Here is a 20,507-nt window from a genome sequence, read left to right on the forward strand (position 1 = left end):
AACCTGACACACAGAATGAGAAGGTATGACGATGCAGCTTTGCCAGCTCTTGAACTCAGAGGACAGGGAGGGCAAGACTGTAAGGGACACTTCTTTGCTATCTAGATTAGCACCAGTGGTGGAAAATGTCACCTCTTTCCTGTTTTTCTTCTAGCGTAAGGAGAGACTAGACCTGAACTCTCACAAACAGAGCTAAGCTCAATTGATGAGTGAATCAAAGTGGTTTTAAGAAGATCATTTCAATTGTGTTAACTTACTGGAAAGTTTTAAAAGCAAAGACAACTGATATTAAACTTTTCCCTTTAATAATGTAAAACATTATAATCTGTTTCTTCTTGGTTTTTTTTTTTTTTTTCTATCTTGTGAACAGTCCACCTTACCTCTGAAATGTCAGGATGGAAGGATTTTACGTAACCCCTTGACTATAAGTAACTACTTCTTGAAATAAGACACTATCACTTAAGTAGACACACACATCTCTAAGCTATTACTTCAGGACTACTCTGGAAGCTCACACATGCTATCTGACTAAAAGGAAAAACTCTTCTATCTCCTTGCTGATGAGTTGTTGATGAATGTTGAGAGAAGTTGTCCATGTGGTCAGAGTGACTTCATCTGCCTCACAAATTTAATAAAACCAAAGGCAAGTTCTTGATCAGATTTATCAAATTCAGCTTCCTTGGATTTGTAGGAATAAAAACAAAAAAGCTACTGTCCAAGTAACTCATGTGGGTGCATTGTTCACTCCAATCTTCATTTTGTAAGAAACGTACACATTTTCTTATGTGCATGGTGATACAGCAGATTGCAGAGTAACTTAACACATTGGCATAAAAAGTTCAAGCTATGTCGTACAAGACAGTACCATGCAACTTCAAATATCTGGTAAAGTATATTACAATTACAAAAAGTGTAATATGATCATTAGGATGTGAATGTCTCAAATGTACAGCCTGACAATCTGTACCGCTACAATATTCTGTCAATCCATGGCGTCACCATAAAGCTTTTTAAGCTTTTCTCTGTTTGCCAAGTGTCCCAAGATACTCTGAAACAATTAAGCTGCTGAGTTTGCACATCTGCTTTGATGGATTTTAAAAAGCAGACTCATTTTCAGAGAGAAGCAGCTCTTCACTTTTTGAAAGATGCCCTTATTTTGAGTTTCCAGCACAAATGATCCAAAAATCACTAGTCGTGGCTGGACAATTCAGCCATCAAATAACCCAACCAAGCTGTAAGTGATCAGGGGGATAAATCTTTTGGGTTTGGTGGGGTTTTTTTTCAGTGTACCCTGCAAAGTTCTGGGCAGAAACACAGTAAAACAAAACCAGCTTTTTCATTCACTTGTTAGGCTCTCATTTAGAGGTCCAAAATCCCACAAATGTGCTAATCTCATTAAAATTTGTAGGAAACAAGTCTCTTGAGTATATGCTTGACACTGAGCTGTAAAAGGCCACCCTAATATATGCATTTAGCAGACCTCTGTATCATTAAACAGCGTACACTCTCTTTAAAAATATAAGTTCATATCATACCGTGAAAAGTAATTTATGCAAGATATTCAAAGTTAGCTTGGTTTTGCTAGTCAAAACACCACTTTGTAATATTTAAAGGAGGTGACATATTGGTAAAAAGGCTGCAAAACCTGTAATACTGCAGGGCTGAATAAAAGCACTTTCCCCATTTTATTAAAATTATTTATTCCACACATTAAAAGTATAGCGCATTTTCACAATTTTAAAAAATACATTAAAAAATACTGTTTGTCTGTAAGTTTTACACATGTAATAGTTGAGTCTAAAACACAGCTCATATGTCGTATGGATGTTTTGGTGTAAGTTATTTTCTATATGGTATAAACCTCATTTTGTTCAATGTAGACAGCATTTCATTCTGTCCTGAATTTGTACCTTAAACATTACAGACTTTTTGTTTCTTCAAAAAACAGATCTTCAATAATGAAAGTAAATTTACTGCTTCTTTGTGCAAAACCAAGCCTCTAAACATGACTCAAGACTCAACAGAAGGGCAGAGATTTCAAAAGTTCAAAAAAAAAGTTCAAAACTCTACTTTACTTCCCCATGAACTGTAAGTCAGTGCAAAATCAAAACTGTGTTTTAAACTCAGGGGAACAATAAACTGAAGAATATACACAAAAGTGAACTTACCAAGATGTGGAATAGCTTGGGTGACTGGAGCAGGTGCATTAGTAGGAGGTGGAACAGTTCCATATATTTTGGAACTTTCAGTAGTTTCAGCAGTCCCTCTGGATCCAGAAACCACTGTTGGGATGGGATTTCCTATAGATGAATCTTTTGTAGTGTCTTCATTCACACCAGTTGCTGTAGCTAAGAAACAATGCATTGATGTATTAAAAAAACAAGTCAGCTTTTCTGCTCACATGATACCTTCCTTCTACTGCTGCCTGCCCAAGACTTAAACTTACAATTTGGGATGTTTACTGCTGGAGTGTGAGGAACTGATACTGGAGGAGTTATAGGTGGTGGTGGTCCAGGAGGAAGGAAGCCTATAAAAAAAGGCGTATATTAACACTATGTATCACTCTACCAAAATATACTTGTGCGGTTTATATGGCAGATGTTTTTATTTGCTGCATGGTTAAAAAAGGACTTAATATTCCTAAAAATACATAAATATACCTGGAGGTAAATGCATTGGGTTGAAACCAGGTCGCAGAAATGGAGGAGGTGGCGGTGGTGGCACTCCAGGAGCAAATCCAGGAGGTGGGATTCCTAAAGGTGCTGTGAAAGCAGGTGGTTGGAGTGCACCAACCACAGGAGGACCTGATGGATGTGGGGGAACCTAAGAAAAAAGGAAGGGGAAAAACGTGTTACCTCAAGACTGAATGGATTATTTGTTGTTCACCTGTGGACTGCTGTCTTCTGTGTTCCATCCATCAAAACAAGGAAATTTAAGCTACCTTAAATTACTCTGCAACAAGGTGACTTACGTAACTGATCTAATCAGCAGTCAAAGAACTCCTACAAGTTAAAATATCAATAGCGATTTTGTTCACCTTTGTACTTAAAGAAAAAATTATTCGCTGTGCTAAATCAGTATTAATGCATGCTGCTAATTCATCTAAATATACTCTTCCCACTGTAGCTGGCATCAAGTGATCATAACTGACTCACCTCCATGGCCATCAAAATTTCAGAATTACTGTGTCAAGACCTTTCATAACTCACTGTTTATTTCTAAAGGAGAAGCCTGTACTGGTTTATGCTCAGAACTGAAAGCAGTGGCATCAAACCAATGTAAACAAAATACTCTTTAAGCCTGGAGAAGACACAAAAGCTGCCAAACACCCAATAGCACTGCAAAGTTCTGTTCCAAGTTCTTTACCAATGCCTAGGTTAGTGAGTTGACGCACATTAACACTTGTACTATTAGAATTTTAAAATCTATTACTTACAATACGTTTTAATTCATTACGTTTTAGTGCAGACCATCCCTTTTTATCTTTAAAGGGGTTATTTATTGGTTTATAATAACCCGTTGATTAGGCCCAGGCCTGAAGTTAAGCTAACTGAGCAAGATACGAGAAACTACCGGATGTGGCACACAAATTGCCAGACCTGACAGGTAACAATGTGCAAAGCTGGCAAAAGTTACGCCCTCAGGGATGGCTGGATTCTGCAGGTAGCTAAAGGGATATTATGTGAACAAGAGCCAGACTTCAGAGAGGAGTTGAAAGGAACACTGGGGACCTTCTGGGGACTGGGACCTTGCAAGGCCAACATTGTGCAGGTAAACCTATCTAGAAGTACCACATAAGGCCAAGAGGAACATTAGCTTTGAGTAACCCTAAAGGTGTTTCCAGTGATCACAGTCAAAAGCTTTAGAAAAAGTATTCCAAACCCACAGTAACTTAGTAGCCCCAGTAGTTCTTTTTGTTTTACAGGGCACTCCTTCAGGAACAACTTAAAAATCAGCTAGAAATAGCAACTGATCCATTCATCGTAGCAACGTTCCATGAAGCAAACGTTCATGTACAGAGCACTCAGAACGTGTACATGGCAGAAGGAACTGAGGATGAGTATCAAGAAAGCAAAAAGGTTAAAAAAAAAAGAGGAAAAAAAAAACCCACAGAGGAAACTTGCTAATTGCTGTCAGTTTTTAAGTAGTTAAGAGGTGAGACAACTCTGGATGAAGCATGTGTACCCTTGGGTACAAAAGCAAGGCTTGAGAAGGCCTAATGAATAGTAAAATATGATGGAACCAGAATAGAATATCAAAGGAAGGATGATTTAGATACATATTAGAGGATATTCATACCCAATTAGCCAAGTTTAACTGCTGTAATTGATTTTTAAATAAAAAGTTAACCCTCTAATACGTCACTGTAGGCAGCACGCTCAAACCTTTCCTTTACGCAGGAAGAAAAAAGGCAAGCAGTAAAAATCTATGCATAAATGTCACAATGTCTAATGTAAAAACACAATTTGAAATATAACGTTTTTCTGTCTTTTAAAGAGATGGAACCAGTGGTTAATCAACACTGACAGGTAACAAACACAAAGGATGGGTGACCAGTTTCAGAATAGCAGCTAATGAATTGAATAAAACAAAGTAACAAAAATGCTACTGGGGAGACCTTGTATTAATGGGGAAACAAACATCAGGAAAACCTGGTATTTTACTGGCAACGCTGGAAACTGGAATAACCAATCTCTCAGTAACTGTAACGCAGACTGCAAGGTGCATCTCAGTGAACACATCTTGGGGTTTGGCCTGTGTCTGAGTACAACCACTATTTCTTAACTACCCAAACTGAGACTTGCAGGAGAATCACTGGCCCCGTGAACTAAAGGAGCACAGTCTACTGTGCTACTTGGAGCATCAGTGCTCCAAGACAAGTAAATGTATATTTAAGCACGCCTGGATTTTCCAGCAGGACGACTGGAAAGTAGGAGTCTGCCAGTTTCAATAGGAAGGGTATGAGATGAATACTGGACCAAAGCATAACTCCTACATCTAGTTAGGTAGAATGAGCATGTGGGATTGAAAAATAGATCAGGAAATTTGGGAGGTACATACAAAACTTGGATGCTGGTTTCTGGCTGAAAATCCATTAAATGAAGAAAAGGGACTTGGGGTTGGACTGGAAAACCTACAGAAATGGAGACCACAGCAAACCCCTGGACTTCAATGTGTAACCCTGGCAAAGCCTGAGCTTCACTGTAAAAGAATGAGTTGACTGAGTTCACTGTAAAAGAATGGTAGTTTTGGTAGGGTAACACCAAACTCTGCCAGGAGAGTGGAACATCAATTGCTCAAAACCTCATCAACAACTGCACAACAAAAGTGGTCATCACAAATGCTATTAACAGAAACCAACTCTCAACAGTGTGTAAGTAACCATATCCAGGAATACTGTAACAAGGACATATTACTTAATGGCAATGGCATCATAAATAGCAAATCTGGATCCCAGATGCAGCAAAACTGGGACCAACATGATAAAAAATAATTAGGGGAGAGCTGTTTACTTGGGAGAAGACTGGAATGGAGAAAGAAAGGAGAAAGTCCAAGAAAAAGGAAGGTCGAGAAGTGAGAAAAGTTAACGTGAATCCTGCTGTCAAAGCTGTTTGGGTTATCTGCCAGGCAGCCATATGCTTGATCACTGCAGCCTACACCAGGACAACGCATGAAGCCTGTTGTGAATTACCACGCACGTCAATCCCACTTCTCCAGTCAGAGGGACTAGGGTGGGCAGCGTGCTTTCCATTGCTAAGCAGGGGAGCAGCAACGTGGACAGATTGAGCAACCTGGTACTGCTGTATGTGCCCATTCCGCGCTGGGCAGTGTCAGTAGCTACCCAGCACTCACAACAACCTCCCCACCTCTTAGAGTCCCAAACACCGAAGCCAAATACAAATGAAAGCAGTTCTGCCTGCATCAGGGGATAAAACCACATCAGGTAATTCATTAAAATGCAGTGATGTTCCACAAAGTTATTTAAAACAAAATAAGTGGAATATAATGAGCTTTTTCCTTTAGGCACTAGGTCACATTTGCATACTACAAACACGTTACTTTTACTACTAACCACCACTAATGTCATCACAGCTGAACTTCATTTGAAAGTTTTAAGAACTGTTTAAAAATTATTAAACAACTGTAATTTTAGGGCCAGCTAAAACAAATGAATTGGTCAAGTGCAAGCACAAAAGTTCATAAGGAAAAAAATATGAAGACTCAATACATTTCCCTGATCCTGGCCTGAATTTGTGAAGATGCAAGTTTCTTTCTCATAGTAAAAACTGAAGCTGATGAGGCAGAGACAAGCAATCAGCATAACTCAATATATTCTCAAATTGCCTGGTTTCTTCTTTCTGCTTTCTTTTTCAGCATGGATTTAAGAAAAATAAACAAAATCACTACTTTAATACAGTAATAGCTATTAAAACTCTCTGAAATTACAAAATTCATGTATGTCCTCGAACCACATAACTGGTTAAATTATGTGTGTCTTCAATTAATTTCAATTATTGATCTCTTCGGAGTGTCTACGATTACTGTAGTTCATAAATCATATTTTCTCAAGATACAAAATAGTTTTCTTCACACTTTTTGCCATTTAGGATAAGCATACTACTATTTTAACAGTTACAAGGAAAGCTTTTAATATAGAAGTTGTAACGTGGCTGTCAATAATTACAGTTAAAAGAAATCACTGCATAGTTTCGGAAGAGCCTTAGAGATCATCTAGTTCCAACTCCCCTGCCACCAGCAGGGAGACCCTCCGCTACCATTCTATTATTACATGTGTTACTGAGTAATAGTTACTACACACTACTTAAACTAATGGTAAAATTTCCAAGTGTTCTTTAAGTGAATGAACATACAACATCAGCTTCAACTAAAGAATCATCATAACAATGCAGGAATTCCCAAATGCTGTTCAAAGAGAGTATACATAATACCAACAAACATGAAAGCAACGTGCGTATTTTAGAAGGTCTATAGCACATTAAAGTAACCAGTGAGGAAAATTAATGGAGGAAAACAGAGAAAAATGCATTCATAGAATTGAGAGGACGCAATTTAGCCTATTAATAAAAAGAATCTACTGCAATAATGTATTTGGGACTGAGAGAACAGATATTAGAAGGACAGTCCTACAATGCTTCAAATAAAGATCTGGCAGATACACACAGGCTCTGCCTACATTAGCATGAGAGCACTCATGAGGTTTTGGAGCAAACTCTACACTGTTCCCACTAACCACATGCTGACTCAGCTGCCTGGACTGTTCTAGTACATGCAAACTACATCCCTTTTCAGAGAAATCAAACCAGACGCTTTGCCCCAGCTGGACACAAAACATGCTCCAAAACCTAACAGGTTCAGGTTTTTTTTCAAGTTTTCCATTGCCACTGCAATTTGGGGCTGTTCAGCCTGGAGAAGAGAAGGCTGCGTGGAGACCTCATAGCAGCCTTCCAGTATCTGAAGGGGGGCCTACAAGGATGCTGGGGATGGACTCTTCATCAGGGACTGTAGTGACAGGACAAGGGGTAATGGGTTCAAACTTAAACAGGGGAAGTTTAGATTGGATATAAGGAAGAAATTCTTTACTGAGAGGGTGGTGAGGCACTGGAATGCGTTGCCCAGGGAAGTTGTGAATGCTCCATCCTTGGCGGTGTTCAAGGCCAGGTTGGATGAGGCCTTGGGTGACAATGGTTTAGTGTGGGGTGTCCGTGCCCATGGCAGGGGAGTTGGAACTAGATGATCTTAAGGTCCTTTCCAACCCTAACTATTCTATGATTCTATGAGACTGTATTGCTTTTTTACATCAGGAGCTCAAATAATGGACTTCCTGTGCCACAGTGAATTTACAGCACAGGAAAGTCAACTTCATAAACTGACAGCATGGCCAGTCTGCTAAGAAGAGCATTTTTAACTGGGGACAACAACGTGACAAACATACACACAAAATCAACTAGTTACTATTCATTGTATTTTCTCCCTCTCTTTAATGTACACATTGCCATACTGAGTTATTATTTAAAGTAAGTTTTTGTTTAGATATCCAGAGCAAATGAGAAGCAACTCTCACCTGTGGAGGAGGTACTGTTATTGGTGCAGGCATGGGAACAGGCATTGGAACAGGTAAAGCTTTAGGTATAGGTGACACAGGTTCATTATGCGCAGCTTCTGCACCTCCATTTTGAGCTACCTCATTTTCAGATTTCTTGGGAATACCCTTCCACTCTATTTTTAAAAAAAAAAAGAAAGAAAGAAAAAAGTATCAGCTCAATAGAAACAGACAAATAGACAAGTACTGCCTTGTGAAACTGCCATGGTTTGTGAAGTTTAAAACAATTATGTAACCAAATTATTCAGATACTGAGATGCACAACGCAAAGACGCATTTAAACCTATTTCTGACAATAAAAATTCCACATTACTTTAAACACAGTACAACAAATCACTGAACCATAGCAAGTAAATTTATTCATTTCATTAGTCATTTAACAATTCTTAGCACTTGACAGCACTTATATATGTCCAGGGCTCTGAAACACATTATCTGCAACAAAGCCACTAAGGCTGCTTTGGGACAAGCCTTCAACAGATTCATTCCATTCCTCTTGTGCAAGAAGGCAGCAGCTTCTTCACTAATTTGAGAAGTCACTTCTGAAAAAATAATATTTTTTATGTCTTGACCAAGGAAAATGGGAATACAACAATAAAGAATTGCAGCGAAATAAGAAATAAGAGAAACATCAAATACAGCATTAAACTCATTTTACAGAAAAAATATGGCTCCTGTTGTTTGTCAGGACTTCCTGGGAAAAGACAGCTAAGCAGAAAAAAGGAATCAGTGAAGAAGCATTATGGGAAAAAGCATCAAGAAGACACCGAGGTTATGTTTATCCTTCATTACTTTCATTTTAAATACACACTCAACTTATTTTTGTGTATTTATCAGGAAGAGATGCTACTACTTAGAATAACCACCACTTCATTAAGGCACATTGGACAGAATGACAAAACCCTAAAATAATGATTAAAAAGCCAGCCACATAAACCTGGGGGTTGGGGGGAGACATGACAGGCACACAGACAGACACAAAACAGGACAGAGGACGGGACCACCAAACTGGCTCTACGACTAACAAATACAAGACATTTGCATCATTCATTACCATGAAGGGCAAAGACTTGCACAGCTGACAGATCACTTGGTATCCACATGCATCTGTAGCTCAGCTGCACAACTGCTGATGAGGGACTGTCGTGAACTGCTTACAAACTCTCTCCAATTTATGGGTTACACATGCTGCACTTCTCAACCATTTCAAGAATTTTATATGTACCCCAGAGTCATAGAGGTCAGCCACACCAACTCCAGCGCATCAGCACAAAGGACAATTTCTTTTTTTTTTTAAGCATTTAAAGATGTAACAATGATTTACCTGGACTAAGAGTTTCATTGTCCAACATTCCTCCTTCACAGAAACTTTCAAGATCTTCAGGTTTCACTTTGTCCCATGGTATGTAAGTAACACCCAATTCTACATCCCAATACTGCTTGTAATCTGGCTTTATTCCTTTATTCAAAGCCCATGCAATCTTTGGGGGAGGGGGAGGAAATACATGTAGTCAGTAAATTTTTTCCATTTTAATTGATTTAATACGTAGTTCTCACAAAACAGCATTACCATTTGAGGTTAAAAAGCAAAAGAATACTCTTAATTGAAACAGCAGGAAAAAAAGGTTAGTTACAGAACTCTGAAATAAGAGGGGTTTTAAAGCAGACTTAGCACTTATTTCTTGGCCTGACTTCTGCACCTGATTTGTAAGCAAGTATAAAGGCAGCTGCTTCAAACATTCCCTAGTCACTAAGATTAATTCTGTTTCTCTTCAGAGGACAGTGTCACACTCTAATATGATATTCTACAAAAGGAAGAACTTCACGAATGAATGCCTTCTTTATTTCGTAGTAGTCCTTGTAGGATTATCATATGTAATTAAAATCTGTTATAAGACAAATAACCAGCAAGAAGAAAAACAGTTACAGTCCACTGCAGTGACTAAAAGGGCACCATTTTTGTTGGTTAAATAGAGAACTGCTGGCAGTCTTTCAAGGAAACTGATACAAGTTCCACTAGTCACATTACATCACAGGAAGAATACTTATCAAAAAAAGAAGTGGCCCATTCACATAAATTTAGAGAATACCATATCCAGAATACATGAAAGTATAGAACAGATGAAAAAGGATTACATAACTACAGTAACTTTAGAACAGCCTGACATTTCCCAAGAAGTACCTTTATAGATTTCTGATTGACTTTGAAGTTTCCTCGGCTAAGTTTTTGTAGGGCACGGTAGGCATCCTGCCTGTGAACCATTACAATATAGGCACATCCTCTAGGCGGTATCATCTGTGTTTTAAGGGAAAAATAAAAATAAAAGGTTTGCTAGTACATAAGCAAAGTAACGAAGAACATACAAGTGTTCAGTTACAGTGAGCTGGAACATCAGCAGGTGTTTCAAAAAGGACTGTGGAAGTAAGAAAGAAAACGATAGTTTAAAACACTAGGATACCCAGTATCTTCTGGAAATACAAATTTCTTGTGAATTAAAAGCAACTTGTTATGTGCAAAGTTTTAAACTCTGTTCTGTGAGAGAATATGGACAACCATTGTATATTTATTTAATCCTTTAAAATTGTTAAGCAGCAGTGTTCATGTAAAAGCTGTGGTCTGGCAATTAGTTAGTTTGCTGGAAGAAACAAGACACTCTAATACCCTGCTTCATTTCAGATATCACATGCTGCCAGCTGCACCTCCACATTCAGTTTTATCTGCAGTTTTGTAATAATTCTTGTTATTTGTAATGCATTTGAGAAAAATCTTTGATGTTATTTTACAAAATTCAGGAATAGGAAAAAATTACAGTCGCTTCTTTTTGTTTGTTTAAATGAAATGTTATAGCTACCAGAACAGCTATTAAGTACAGCAAAGCATAACAAGTTCTCCATTTTATGACTAAAATGACAAAAGAGAAACAAGCAAAAGAAAGAAGAACACCATCTGAGAGTTTATATTTCTATAATCAAACAAAATGGAGCGGACAAGGAACTCTGTACTACAGCAGGTAATTCTGTACCCATCTCCTCAATAGCCCTTTCTCATTCAATTCTCAACAGAGAGAGTATGATCTTTTTAATGAATATGGGATAATCTTCTGTATTACCCCCAACAGCATTTTTAAACTGCAAGGAACTAAAGCAATTGCCGTCTTGCCAACTGAATTTACACATTAGAAAACACAACAATACAGGAAATGAGAGCTCTTGAATCTTTTGAATGTAGCAAAAGTAAAGCTGTCTTGAAACAGTCTGAAAAGACCTTCTCTAATCAAGGCCTACGCAGCAAGTGTAGCTTACACTGAACCATTTATACTTACATTTATTGACTCAATTGGGCCAAACTCCTCCAAAAGACTTCCAACATCCTGTTGAGTTGTCCTTTTGTCAAGTTGTCCTACCCAAAGTGTAGTACTACAGACTACAATCAAAGAGTTAACACAGACTGTAAGAGCACTTGGAAATACACATTTCACAAGTCAGAATGTCAAAATACTCATTCTAATATTGTCAATTATACAAATAAGAACCAGCTAAAATTAATGAGTATATTTTAATCTTTAGGAGTGTTTGGAAAGAAACCTCTTTTTCTTGCCTGCCTAGAGCTGTACTAACAGTTAGCCACAGCAGCTACATCAGAATGACTGTTAGAATGCACTAAAAAGTTCTCTAGTTAACTAATATTGAAGTGACCAGCAAGTTCTGATGATTGTGAGTTGGGCAAATGATCACAGAAAGGGAAAAAAATGTTTTGGTGCCAACAACGCTCCATGAAATATCCCAACACATACAGTGGGTATTTCACAATCAGGTAACTTATTCTGCTTAGTGTGAAATCCAAGCTAGGGGCCACCATTACAAGTTATGGATGTACTTACTGGCAAGATTATTATTACATTGCTTATGGTGATATACTCACCACTAGCAAGATTTTCCTGCAGAATGTGGTGACAATTCAACTACAATGAGCAACCAAATTTTTAAACTCTTTAGTATTCAACGCCATTTCTTTCTACAGTTAAGTGTATTGACACAAGGAGCTTGTCTTTCAGGAAAGAGTAAGCACCATGCTTATCTCACTTCATGCTTCAAGGTAATAAAACAGCAGATTGAGCTCAAAGTATCACACTGCTGACTAGTGCAGCAACATCTAACACTCACTGATGTTTCTCCTACTAAGTGATATAAAACTGCAAACATAAAAAGCATTAGGTGACAGAATCTGGAGAAGACTGGCAAAAGCCTATGTTACACCACTAAAAAGCCAGTAAGCTATTATGGAACAGCTACTAAGTCTTTGCAGCCATAGAATAGTTAGGGTTGGAAAAGACCTTAAGATCATTTAGTTCCAACCCCCCTGTCATGGGCAGGGACACCCCACACCAAACCATGTCACCCAAGGCCTCATCCAACCTGGCCTTGAACACCACCAAGGATGGAGCATTCACAACTTCCCTGGGCAACCCATTCCAGTGCCTCACCACCCTCTCAGTAAAGAATTTCTTCCTTATATCCAATCTAAACTTCCCCTGTTTAAGTTTGAACCCGTTACCCCTTGTCCTGTCACTACAGTCCCTGATGAAGAGTCCATCCCCAGCATCCTTGTAGGCCCCCCTTCAGATACTGGAAGGCTGCTATGAGGTCTCCACGCAGCCTTCTCTTCTCCAGGTTGAACAGCCCCAACTTTCTCGGCCTGTCTTCATACAGGAGGTGCTCCAGTCCCCTGATCATCCTCGTGGCCCTCCTCTGGACTTGTTCCAACAGTTCCATGTCCTTTTTATGTTGAGGACACCAGAACTGTACACAATACTCCAAGTGAGGTCTCACGAGAGCAGAGTAGAGGGGCAGGATCACCTCCTTTGACCTGCTGGTCACGCTCCTTTTGATGCAGCCCAGGATACAGCTGGCTTTCTGGGCTGCGAGCGCACACTGTCATCTCACATTCAGTCCTTTTAATATAGTGGTATTATCATTACAAGGTTTTGCCCAGTTCAAGCTCTTTAGTTTTCATCTCTCTTATATAAGAAGAACGTTTCTCATTTTATTTGCTGACCCCAGAGAAGATTCCACACTCCCCAGATATATTCAGAAGACAACTACTATATTCTGTCTATAAACACAGGCAAAGCAGAGATTATTTCAGAAATCTGAACATTAGCCTGTGTGTTTTCCAGGTCAAAGTTCCACTCCAAGTTTGAGACACACACATCAAATCATTAGAAGAAATGCTCAACTTCTTGCTGCTCAATCTGCTTTACCTTGTATGTCAAGCTAAAGGATGGAAAAGGAAAACATGGTGTTTCAGCTTTTTCTTTCCTCATTTTACAGCCAAAATATTTGTGACTTGGACATACTTCAAAGATGCCAAACTATCTACTATGAATGAGTAAAGGAAGTATAGGGATGTGTGGTGAATTTAATTCTTACCAGCTTTACAACAATTCAGAAAATAAATGATAACAGAATTTACTTTAATTCTGTCTGGATGAGTCTTGGAACCCACATCAAGTAGCATTATACTCAACAAAAAAAAAAAAAAATTAAAAAATAACACACATTAGACCAAGAGGTTTCTTCTGGGATATCCTGAGCAGGTACCGGATACTGAAGATAAGTGGACTCATCAACATTAAATTTTTTTTTAAAGTCTGATACATACAGTTAGATAATTAGTTTTTCTAAAATACCCATTTGTCTTCCTAGTATTTCATTTTACACAGGCATAGAATCTACTGTAGCATCTTCAACTTCACAGAACTCTAAAATTCATTATAGAAAATAGTGGGCACAGACAAAAAAAAAGCCCATATATGAGCCAAAAGGTGTTGACCATCTGAAAAAATGGCATTACAAGAATTTGCAGAGTTGCATCAATAATAAAGAGAAAGAATAAACTTACCACTAACAGTTTCTGACTTGATCTGAGGAAGACCTTTTGACCTGCGTTCTCTCTCCCGCTCACGTTCACGTCTTTCTTGTGACCGAGACTTAGGAGAGTGTCGGCGTCTATCCCTGGACCGAGACCGAGATCGACGATGGCGTGACCTTCGAGACCGGGAGCCAGATCTTGAACGTCTCCTTTTAGGTGACCTAGTTCAAGTAACAGCCATGTACATTCAATCTTTCTGACACAGACACTGACAGATAGGTAAGTATTTCAGATATTTATTTAAATAATAGAGCAAGTGTTCAGTCAATTAAAAAACCTAAATCCAAGTTCATTCACATGCATCTAAAACTAGAATATATTTTAACAGCAGCTTTATTAATGCACTCCAGCTGAGCAGTTTGTTACTTTTCAATTTCTTCTTTTCATTTTGTATTGAAGTTGACTATCAAAATTATGTCCACACTAACACAGAAAAAAAAAAAAATCTGCTTATATGAGGAGTATGTTTACTGCTTTTACAAAAGAATGTCTAAAAAACAGATTAAACAAATTCTGTCACTGAACTTGTATTTTACATCGTGTTCCAGTTCTAAACCACTCAAGGTCTGGAAGAGAGAGTAAGAAAGTCATTCAAAGAAGGCATATGAAACTTGGCAAAGGGGAAGCTTTGCTTTAATACTGGAGCCAGATTTGTTAGGCCACCTGAGATATGGGATATACTGCCTCTGTGACAGGCAAAGTCCCATGGTATACCGGATCACAGATTTCTTCATAAGAAGAGTGCCTTTAGAGCATAGACAAAACTAAACCATCATATTCTGCTTCCCTAAAATTTACCCAATATTAACAAGTATGGAAGTAACTACCAATAGAAGACAGCAGTACAGACATCAAATTTTCCTTAGAAGGTAGATGACTTTCAGAAGTTCACAAGTCTTAAGAGTCAATAATCTGTTTCTTATTTCAGTACTGCACTGTTTCCGAAGTACATACAACATTTAGCTGTACTTATACACAACTCTGCTCAGACATAAGAAACTTAAAAGGTCTGGTTTTGTTCTCTCTTTCTGAAGGGGAATTCAAATAAAGCCTTGACAGTTTTGACTTTACTAAGAAATTTCACTAGTGTTGTCCATACAGAGAATAACATGCAGACAGTAATTTCTTGTAATTAATCTTTAGATTAAATTGAAATGGACTATTTTGCTAAACATGTCTTCCACATTTAGTCATAGAATCCAACTTTTACAGCGTAATTGTGCACTTACAAGAAACTACTTCTAAGGAAGTATGCTGAGCAGGGCACCCCTCAAGAAGCCAACTCGAAATACAGGTAACAGGACTATGTCCTAAGGCACTGAAAAAGAGCTCCACTAATAGTTCAAGGAGTTCGATCACCTCTCACCTATTTACTGTTATCTCAGTTAGAAGTTACCACCCCCACAGTAGATTCGGCAGCACAGCACCAGATTATCTGCGCTCCAGATAATCAGCATTAACTCTCCTCAGCACTTGTAGAGAATTCGTAAAGCTTTTCTAGTCTTTAGACATGACACATGTAAGTTCTTACACTAAAATCCAATATTTGGTATAATATATACCCTCACTAAAAGAACTTTCACTAGTTTACCTTGATGCAGATCTAGATCTTGACTTTCTGTTGTCAGAAACATGACGTTTTCCCTCTTGAGTAGGTGGCTGTTCCACTTCCATATCCTAAAAGATGAAGTTGACTGGTGAGTAGCACAAGCATTTTACTTCATTTTTTGCCTAAACTCAATTATGTAACAGCACTAAAATTATATTTCAGATTCACACATGTGAAATTAAAATGTAGTGCAACTCTCCTCACAAGCTTCACCACTGCTTTGTAGTCACTAACAGGGAGACAGTCCAGTATTAAATGAACTTCAGACAACCACTGCAAAATATAATAAAGTTAATTTACACAGAATTTTCATTCTCAATTTGCCAATTACTGTTTTTCCACAGAGTATGATTATATTCATTAGAAGGCAGCCAGTGATCTTGCTCTGTCTACTAGAACACTTTTCTCCAAGATGTTATAGAAAACTACTTTAAGCCATATAAAAAAGCCAATTACAATACAATACATTTGAAGAATGAAGCAGTAAGTCATCAAAACACATCAAATGTAAGAACATACTTTAAAAAAAACATTAAGTTCAACACAGCTCTTCCTTCCTACTCCAAATCTTCTACAGCTTCCCAGTATAGAACATACTGTGTCCTGCCTAAACTAAATAGTTTTCATGATGCCACCCTGGAAAGGAACATCCAAACAAGCAATATTTTAGAATGTATTGATTCAAAAGAATTCAAGACTAAAAACTAATTAAAAAACCCCAGTCTTGAGTATTGTCCCTTTATTCCAAGAGTAAAGCAAGAACTTATTTCTAGAATCTGCAATATCACAGGTCACCACATAAAGACAGCGTGGTACCATCTCTATTTCTCATTTTAGGATTTCCTTTGATTGGAACAAATACATTCAAGTTCTGTTGTTGTGGGTTTTGTTTGTTTATTTTGTTAATTACAGGCTCATCAACAGACCTGCTCTTTGATGTCTTCTAAACAGCCAGTTACCAAACCAACAATATCCTCCAAAATCTTAGGAATGAGAGAGAGGTGCCTGAATACACTTGAATTTTTTAAAACTTTTACAGACCTCCGAGTCCATTTCCACTACATTAATGATCTACCAGGCCCTTAAAAGTTCACTTTTCCAGATCATTTCTCTCCAGAATGAGATTGCTTCCTTAGAACTCAATGGAACACAATATTCCTGAAGCATGATGGCGACATGAAAGAAAGTAAGAATGAAATCCTAAGACTTTGACAAAAGGAGGCATAAAGCATATATAAGCTGGTTTTACTAGGCTTCTGAAGTACCAGACTTGTCATGAACAGCACTGATGCTCTCTAACTTTCTTTCAGATAAGCAACATCTCATAGCCATCTCTGACCATGGTTATCATGAAATTTCACCTCCTGAACAAACTACAGATGTTTGAGAAAGAGACATATTGGAACATCACAGTTTGTTTACTGCAAAGGGTTCTCACCTGTTGATGTGTTTTTTGCATGTGTGATTCACTCTGTACTGGAAAAGGAGACTGAAAACTTTGCTGTGTAGGTGCCGCTGGTGGAATCACAGGCTGAGCCATGGGTGGGTACTGAGGAGTAGGCAAGAGACCGAAACCTGGCATTTGCCCATTAGGAGGAAGTGGAACCTTTGGAGAAGAAAAAAAAAAAACCCCACAAAAACTTCCAGTTAGGGAAAAAAAATTACATTAATTTTCCCAGTTTGCTAATGTAAAATTGTACCTCTGCTCCAAAGACACAATTAAAGACTAGAAGCCCAAGAAAGATTAAGTAGGTTGAGCGTTCAGGTGTATAAAATAAAAATCTTTATTTTATATTGTCTGTTCTTCAAAGATCGACTAGATCAGAGAACAAATATATGTTTCTTGGGAAAGCTGTAGGGCTAAGCCATATTTGCTGTTCAAGAAGAACACTTCCTTAATTCTGCGCCAAAGAAACCCACAAAAGAAAGAAAATGTAACACAACAGAGAGACAAGGGAAATTCCTGAAGTTACCTGGTGGCGCATTGGATCCTGCTGCATTCCCATCATTCGCTGCTGGAAAGGATCCATATTGGGAAGTTGAGGAAATACTGGCTGTTGCATACCTTCTGCTGGAAATCCACTAAAACCAGTAATATTTTGGTGAGATAAGTCAGTATTAAGATTTTTTTTCTTTATTTTACTTATTTTTATATATATTTACACATTCTTGCTTCATATTTAGATACAAAAATTATTATAATCCCACTTACGTTCAGAAAAAGCAAAAACAAAAGAGTGGCTTCCTTATCTTTTCTCTACTCTTAAGAGTAGTCCTTTATCACTTGAAGAAAGGTTATATGAAAGTTTAAGCATACTTATACTGTACTTATATGATCTTGCTAAAGATCTGTCTATGGAAATCCTTCATGAAGGTTGTCTGCTCTAGGCTAACTTCCTTTCCAGCTCCTCTTTTGGGAACAAAAGTAAGCCTTTTCCTCGAAGAAAATAAATTTGCCATACTTTTGCTGGAAAAAAAACCCCTTTAGTTTGGGAAGAATTTAGGGGAGAGGAGAAAGCGGTATGTGTATCACACAAGGATGACAGTAATGCCATTCACTTCCCAATTCAACACACAGAATGGACAGTGCTCAGGGAATTAATGAGGTCTGCACAGTTAATAGGACCTGTTGACAGGATGCAGTTTGTGTTAGAAACTGAACAGGATTTCAAGAAGATAAAGGAATTTCATGGTGATGCGAAATGGAACTTTGTAGTATTTTAAGGCATAATCTTGGATGATTCTTGACAGGTCAGAGTTTCATATGAAGTATTACTGATTTTGTGTGCCCAAAATGAGACTACTGGAATCCAATCTTCAGAAGCATCTGACGCAACTGTAAGGACAGAGGCTTTGAAGTGTTACCAACAGAACATTTTGAAAAGCCTAGCCCAGTGATCTTTAGTTGGGCATGCACAAGCAGTGCTTACATTTGACCTACACCTCATCTTTCTGTACTCCAGAGTTCCATCTGTATTATAGGCAAAATACTACCAATTTATTCAAAAAGCATTTCAATTAACTTGTGGAACATAAAAGTGCTCAAGATGATAAACACAGCAAGAAAGCTAAGACAAAGTTAGTGATTCTTTTTTTGAGAGCAGGGTTTGGATGTCATATACAGAAAGTAAGACATAGGGCCACATACTGAAGCAGGGAAAAAAAGAAATTGACTAACCCAGGTATTGAGCACCATCCAGCCTGTGCACTGAATGAGAGAGAGGTCCTGTGGAAAAAACTAGTATGTGATCATGTAATTTAAGACTTTATCATAATGCATATCGAACGGGAAACAGGAGTTTGAGTTTGTGTGAGTATTCAGTGTTGGAGAATGTAAAGCTGCAAAGCCAATTTTAATTTTTTAATACTTAAAGCTATCACAATGTTTGGAACAGCATTTATTTCCCAGACAGCAAAGCAATTCAGCCGATTACTAACAATGCCCTGACACACTCAGTTGTGCAATAAAAACATGAAAACTCATGTTGAAACCAAACCTGAGCTTTTCTCTACAGAGCACATTCCTCAATCAATGATGCAACATGCCAAACCTACACCAGATCACCAAAGACAAAAAGAAAAAAACAAATCCAAAACCCACCAAAAATTGTTAACAACATTTTAACTTTGGACTGTAACTGTTAAGTACTGAAGTGACTCTTAATCAGTTTTCCAACCTAAAGATTTTTTAGAACAAAGATTTGCTATTGTATAGTGACACAAACTCACAAAGCTGGCTGAGAAACTGAAGAAGGAGCTGAATCTTCTTTCTTCGAATCTTCCACTGCTTCTGGTTCATCATCATAGTCAAACCGATCTAGCAGCTTCTGAAAGAAATTACATTGAACCAACTATTTTTTCTGTATCTTATACAATTGGCAGCCAAAACAGCCTTATTACTGACGTCTTATTCTAACAGCTCTGAAATTAAAGACGAGGTTAGAACCAGAAAATAAAAATCTAGTACAGAATCAGAAATTGTCCGAGACCAGTTCTATTCAGCTTCAGAAAATGCAAAGGCTATAAAAGCAGGAAGCTGACCTCCAAACACAAAGAGAAGAAACTAAATTTGCATCATATTTCTCTCAAAAAAAATGGAGGACATTGAGGCATTCATCAAACAGTCTTCTACTGAACTGAGAAAGTTAAACACTAAGAACAAACGAAGACTTACTTTGTCAAATGATGTTTTTTGCTCAGGTGGGGGGAAAGCAGCTTTTTGTTCTGGCTGTTGTGCTGCTGTAGTTTTCAGCTGAGCAGTAATAGCTTGAACCTGAGCCATCACAGTGTTATCTATGACAGGTGACTGGGGTTTTTGAGGCTGTTGAAAAGTCTGGAGAATTTGCTGAAGCTACAAAAACATATGTAATATTAAGCATATTTTCTTATTTAAATACATCATACTGAAGGAGTTGTAGGATGCAAATTTTACATCAAATCAGACAATAACACAGGATGACCACCACCAATAACCTGACTGAACTATGGAGAACTTCCAGCAAAACCAAAAGTCACTTTTTAAACACTTTAGTGGCAACACTCAGCAGATCCCGTGATTTCAGTATTCAGGCCTTTCAACACTGTAAATGTTTAAGTGTACTAGCAATAGAACTCAATGTTTTGTTTGATATAGTTTGGCTGTTCTTGAAACTTTGTAACTGTACCAATTCAGAACTAATTATTGAGAAATATGTTACTGAATTTTCCTCAAATACTTTAATTACTGGATGGAAGGTTCAAACCATTCAAACATTGAGGTTAACTCTTACAAGTTAACACTGAAGACCTTAAGAAAGCTTTTTGTTCTGCTTCAAATCAAGGCTATTACTTCCATCCTTTCTTCC

At 37.9% G+C, this 20,507-nt stretch overlaps 1 protein-coding gene across 2 annotated transcripts in view; it reads right to left on the minus strand.

Moving 5' to 3' along the window:
• SCAF4 (SR-related CTD associated factor 4) overlaps positions 1–20,507 on the minus strand; it is a 45,215-nt gene that overhangs the window by 7,045 nt on the left and 17,663 nt on the right. Inside the window, exons 7-20 of one of the 2 annotated variants that reach the window (XM_080613864.1) lie at positions 19,838–20,014; positions 19,393–19,490; positions 18,842–18,889; positions 17,637–17,745; positions 17,102–17,269; positions 15,646–15,731; positions 14,025–14,215; positions 11,446–11,546; positions 10,305–10,418; positions 9,447–9,603; positions 8,084–8,238; positions 2,661–2,823; positions 2,447–2,527; positions 2,169–2,348 (exon numbers count right to left, since the gene is read on the minus strand). In XM_080613864.1, coding sequence (XP_080469990.1) covers positions 2,169–2,348; positions 2,447–2,527; positions 2,661–2,823; positions 8,084–8,238; positions 9,447–9,603; positions 10,305–10,418; positions 11,446–11,546; positions 14,025–14,215; positions 15,646–15,731; positions 17,102–17,269; positions 17,637–17,745; positions 18,842–18,889; positions 19,393–19,490; positions 19,838–20,014 — 1,828 coding nt within the window. The remainder of the gene's footprint in view (positions 1–2,168; positions 2,349–2,446; positions 2,528–2,660; positions 2,824–8,083; positions 8,239–9,446; positions 9,604–10,304; positions 10,419–11,445; positions 11,547–14,024; positions 14,216–15,645; positions 15,732–17,101; positions 17,270–17,636; positions 17,746–18,841; positions 18,890–19,392; positions 19,491–19,837; positions 20,015–20,507) is intronic. The other variant, XM_080613865.1, reaches the window with a different exon arrangement.

Source organism: Psittacula echo (genome assembly GCF_963264785.1).
Source record: "Psittacula echo genome assembly, chromosome: 3".
Classification (NCBI taxonomy): Eukaryota; Metazoa; Chordata; class Aves; order Psittaciformes; family Psittacidae; genus Psittacula; species Psittacula echo.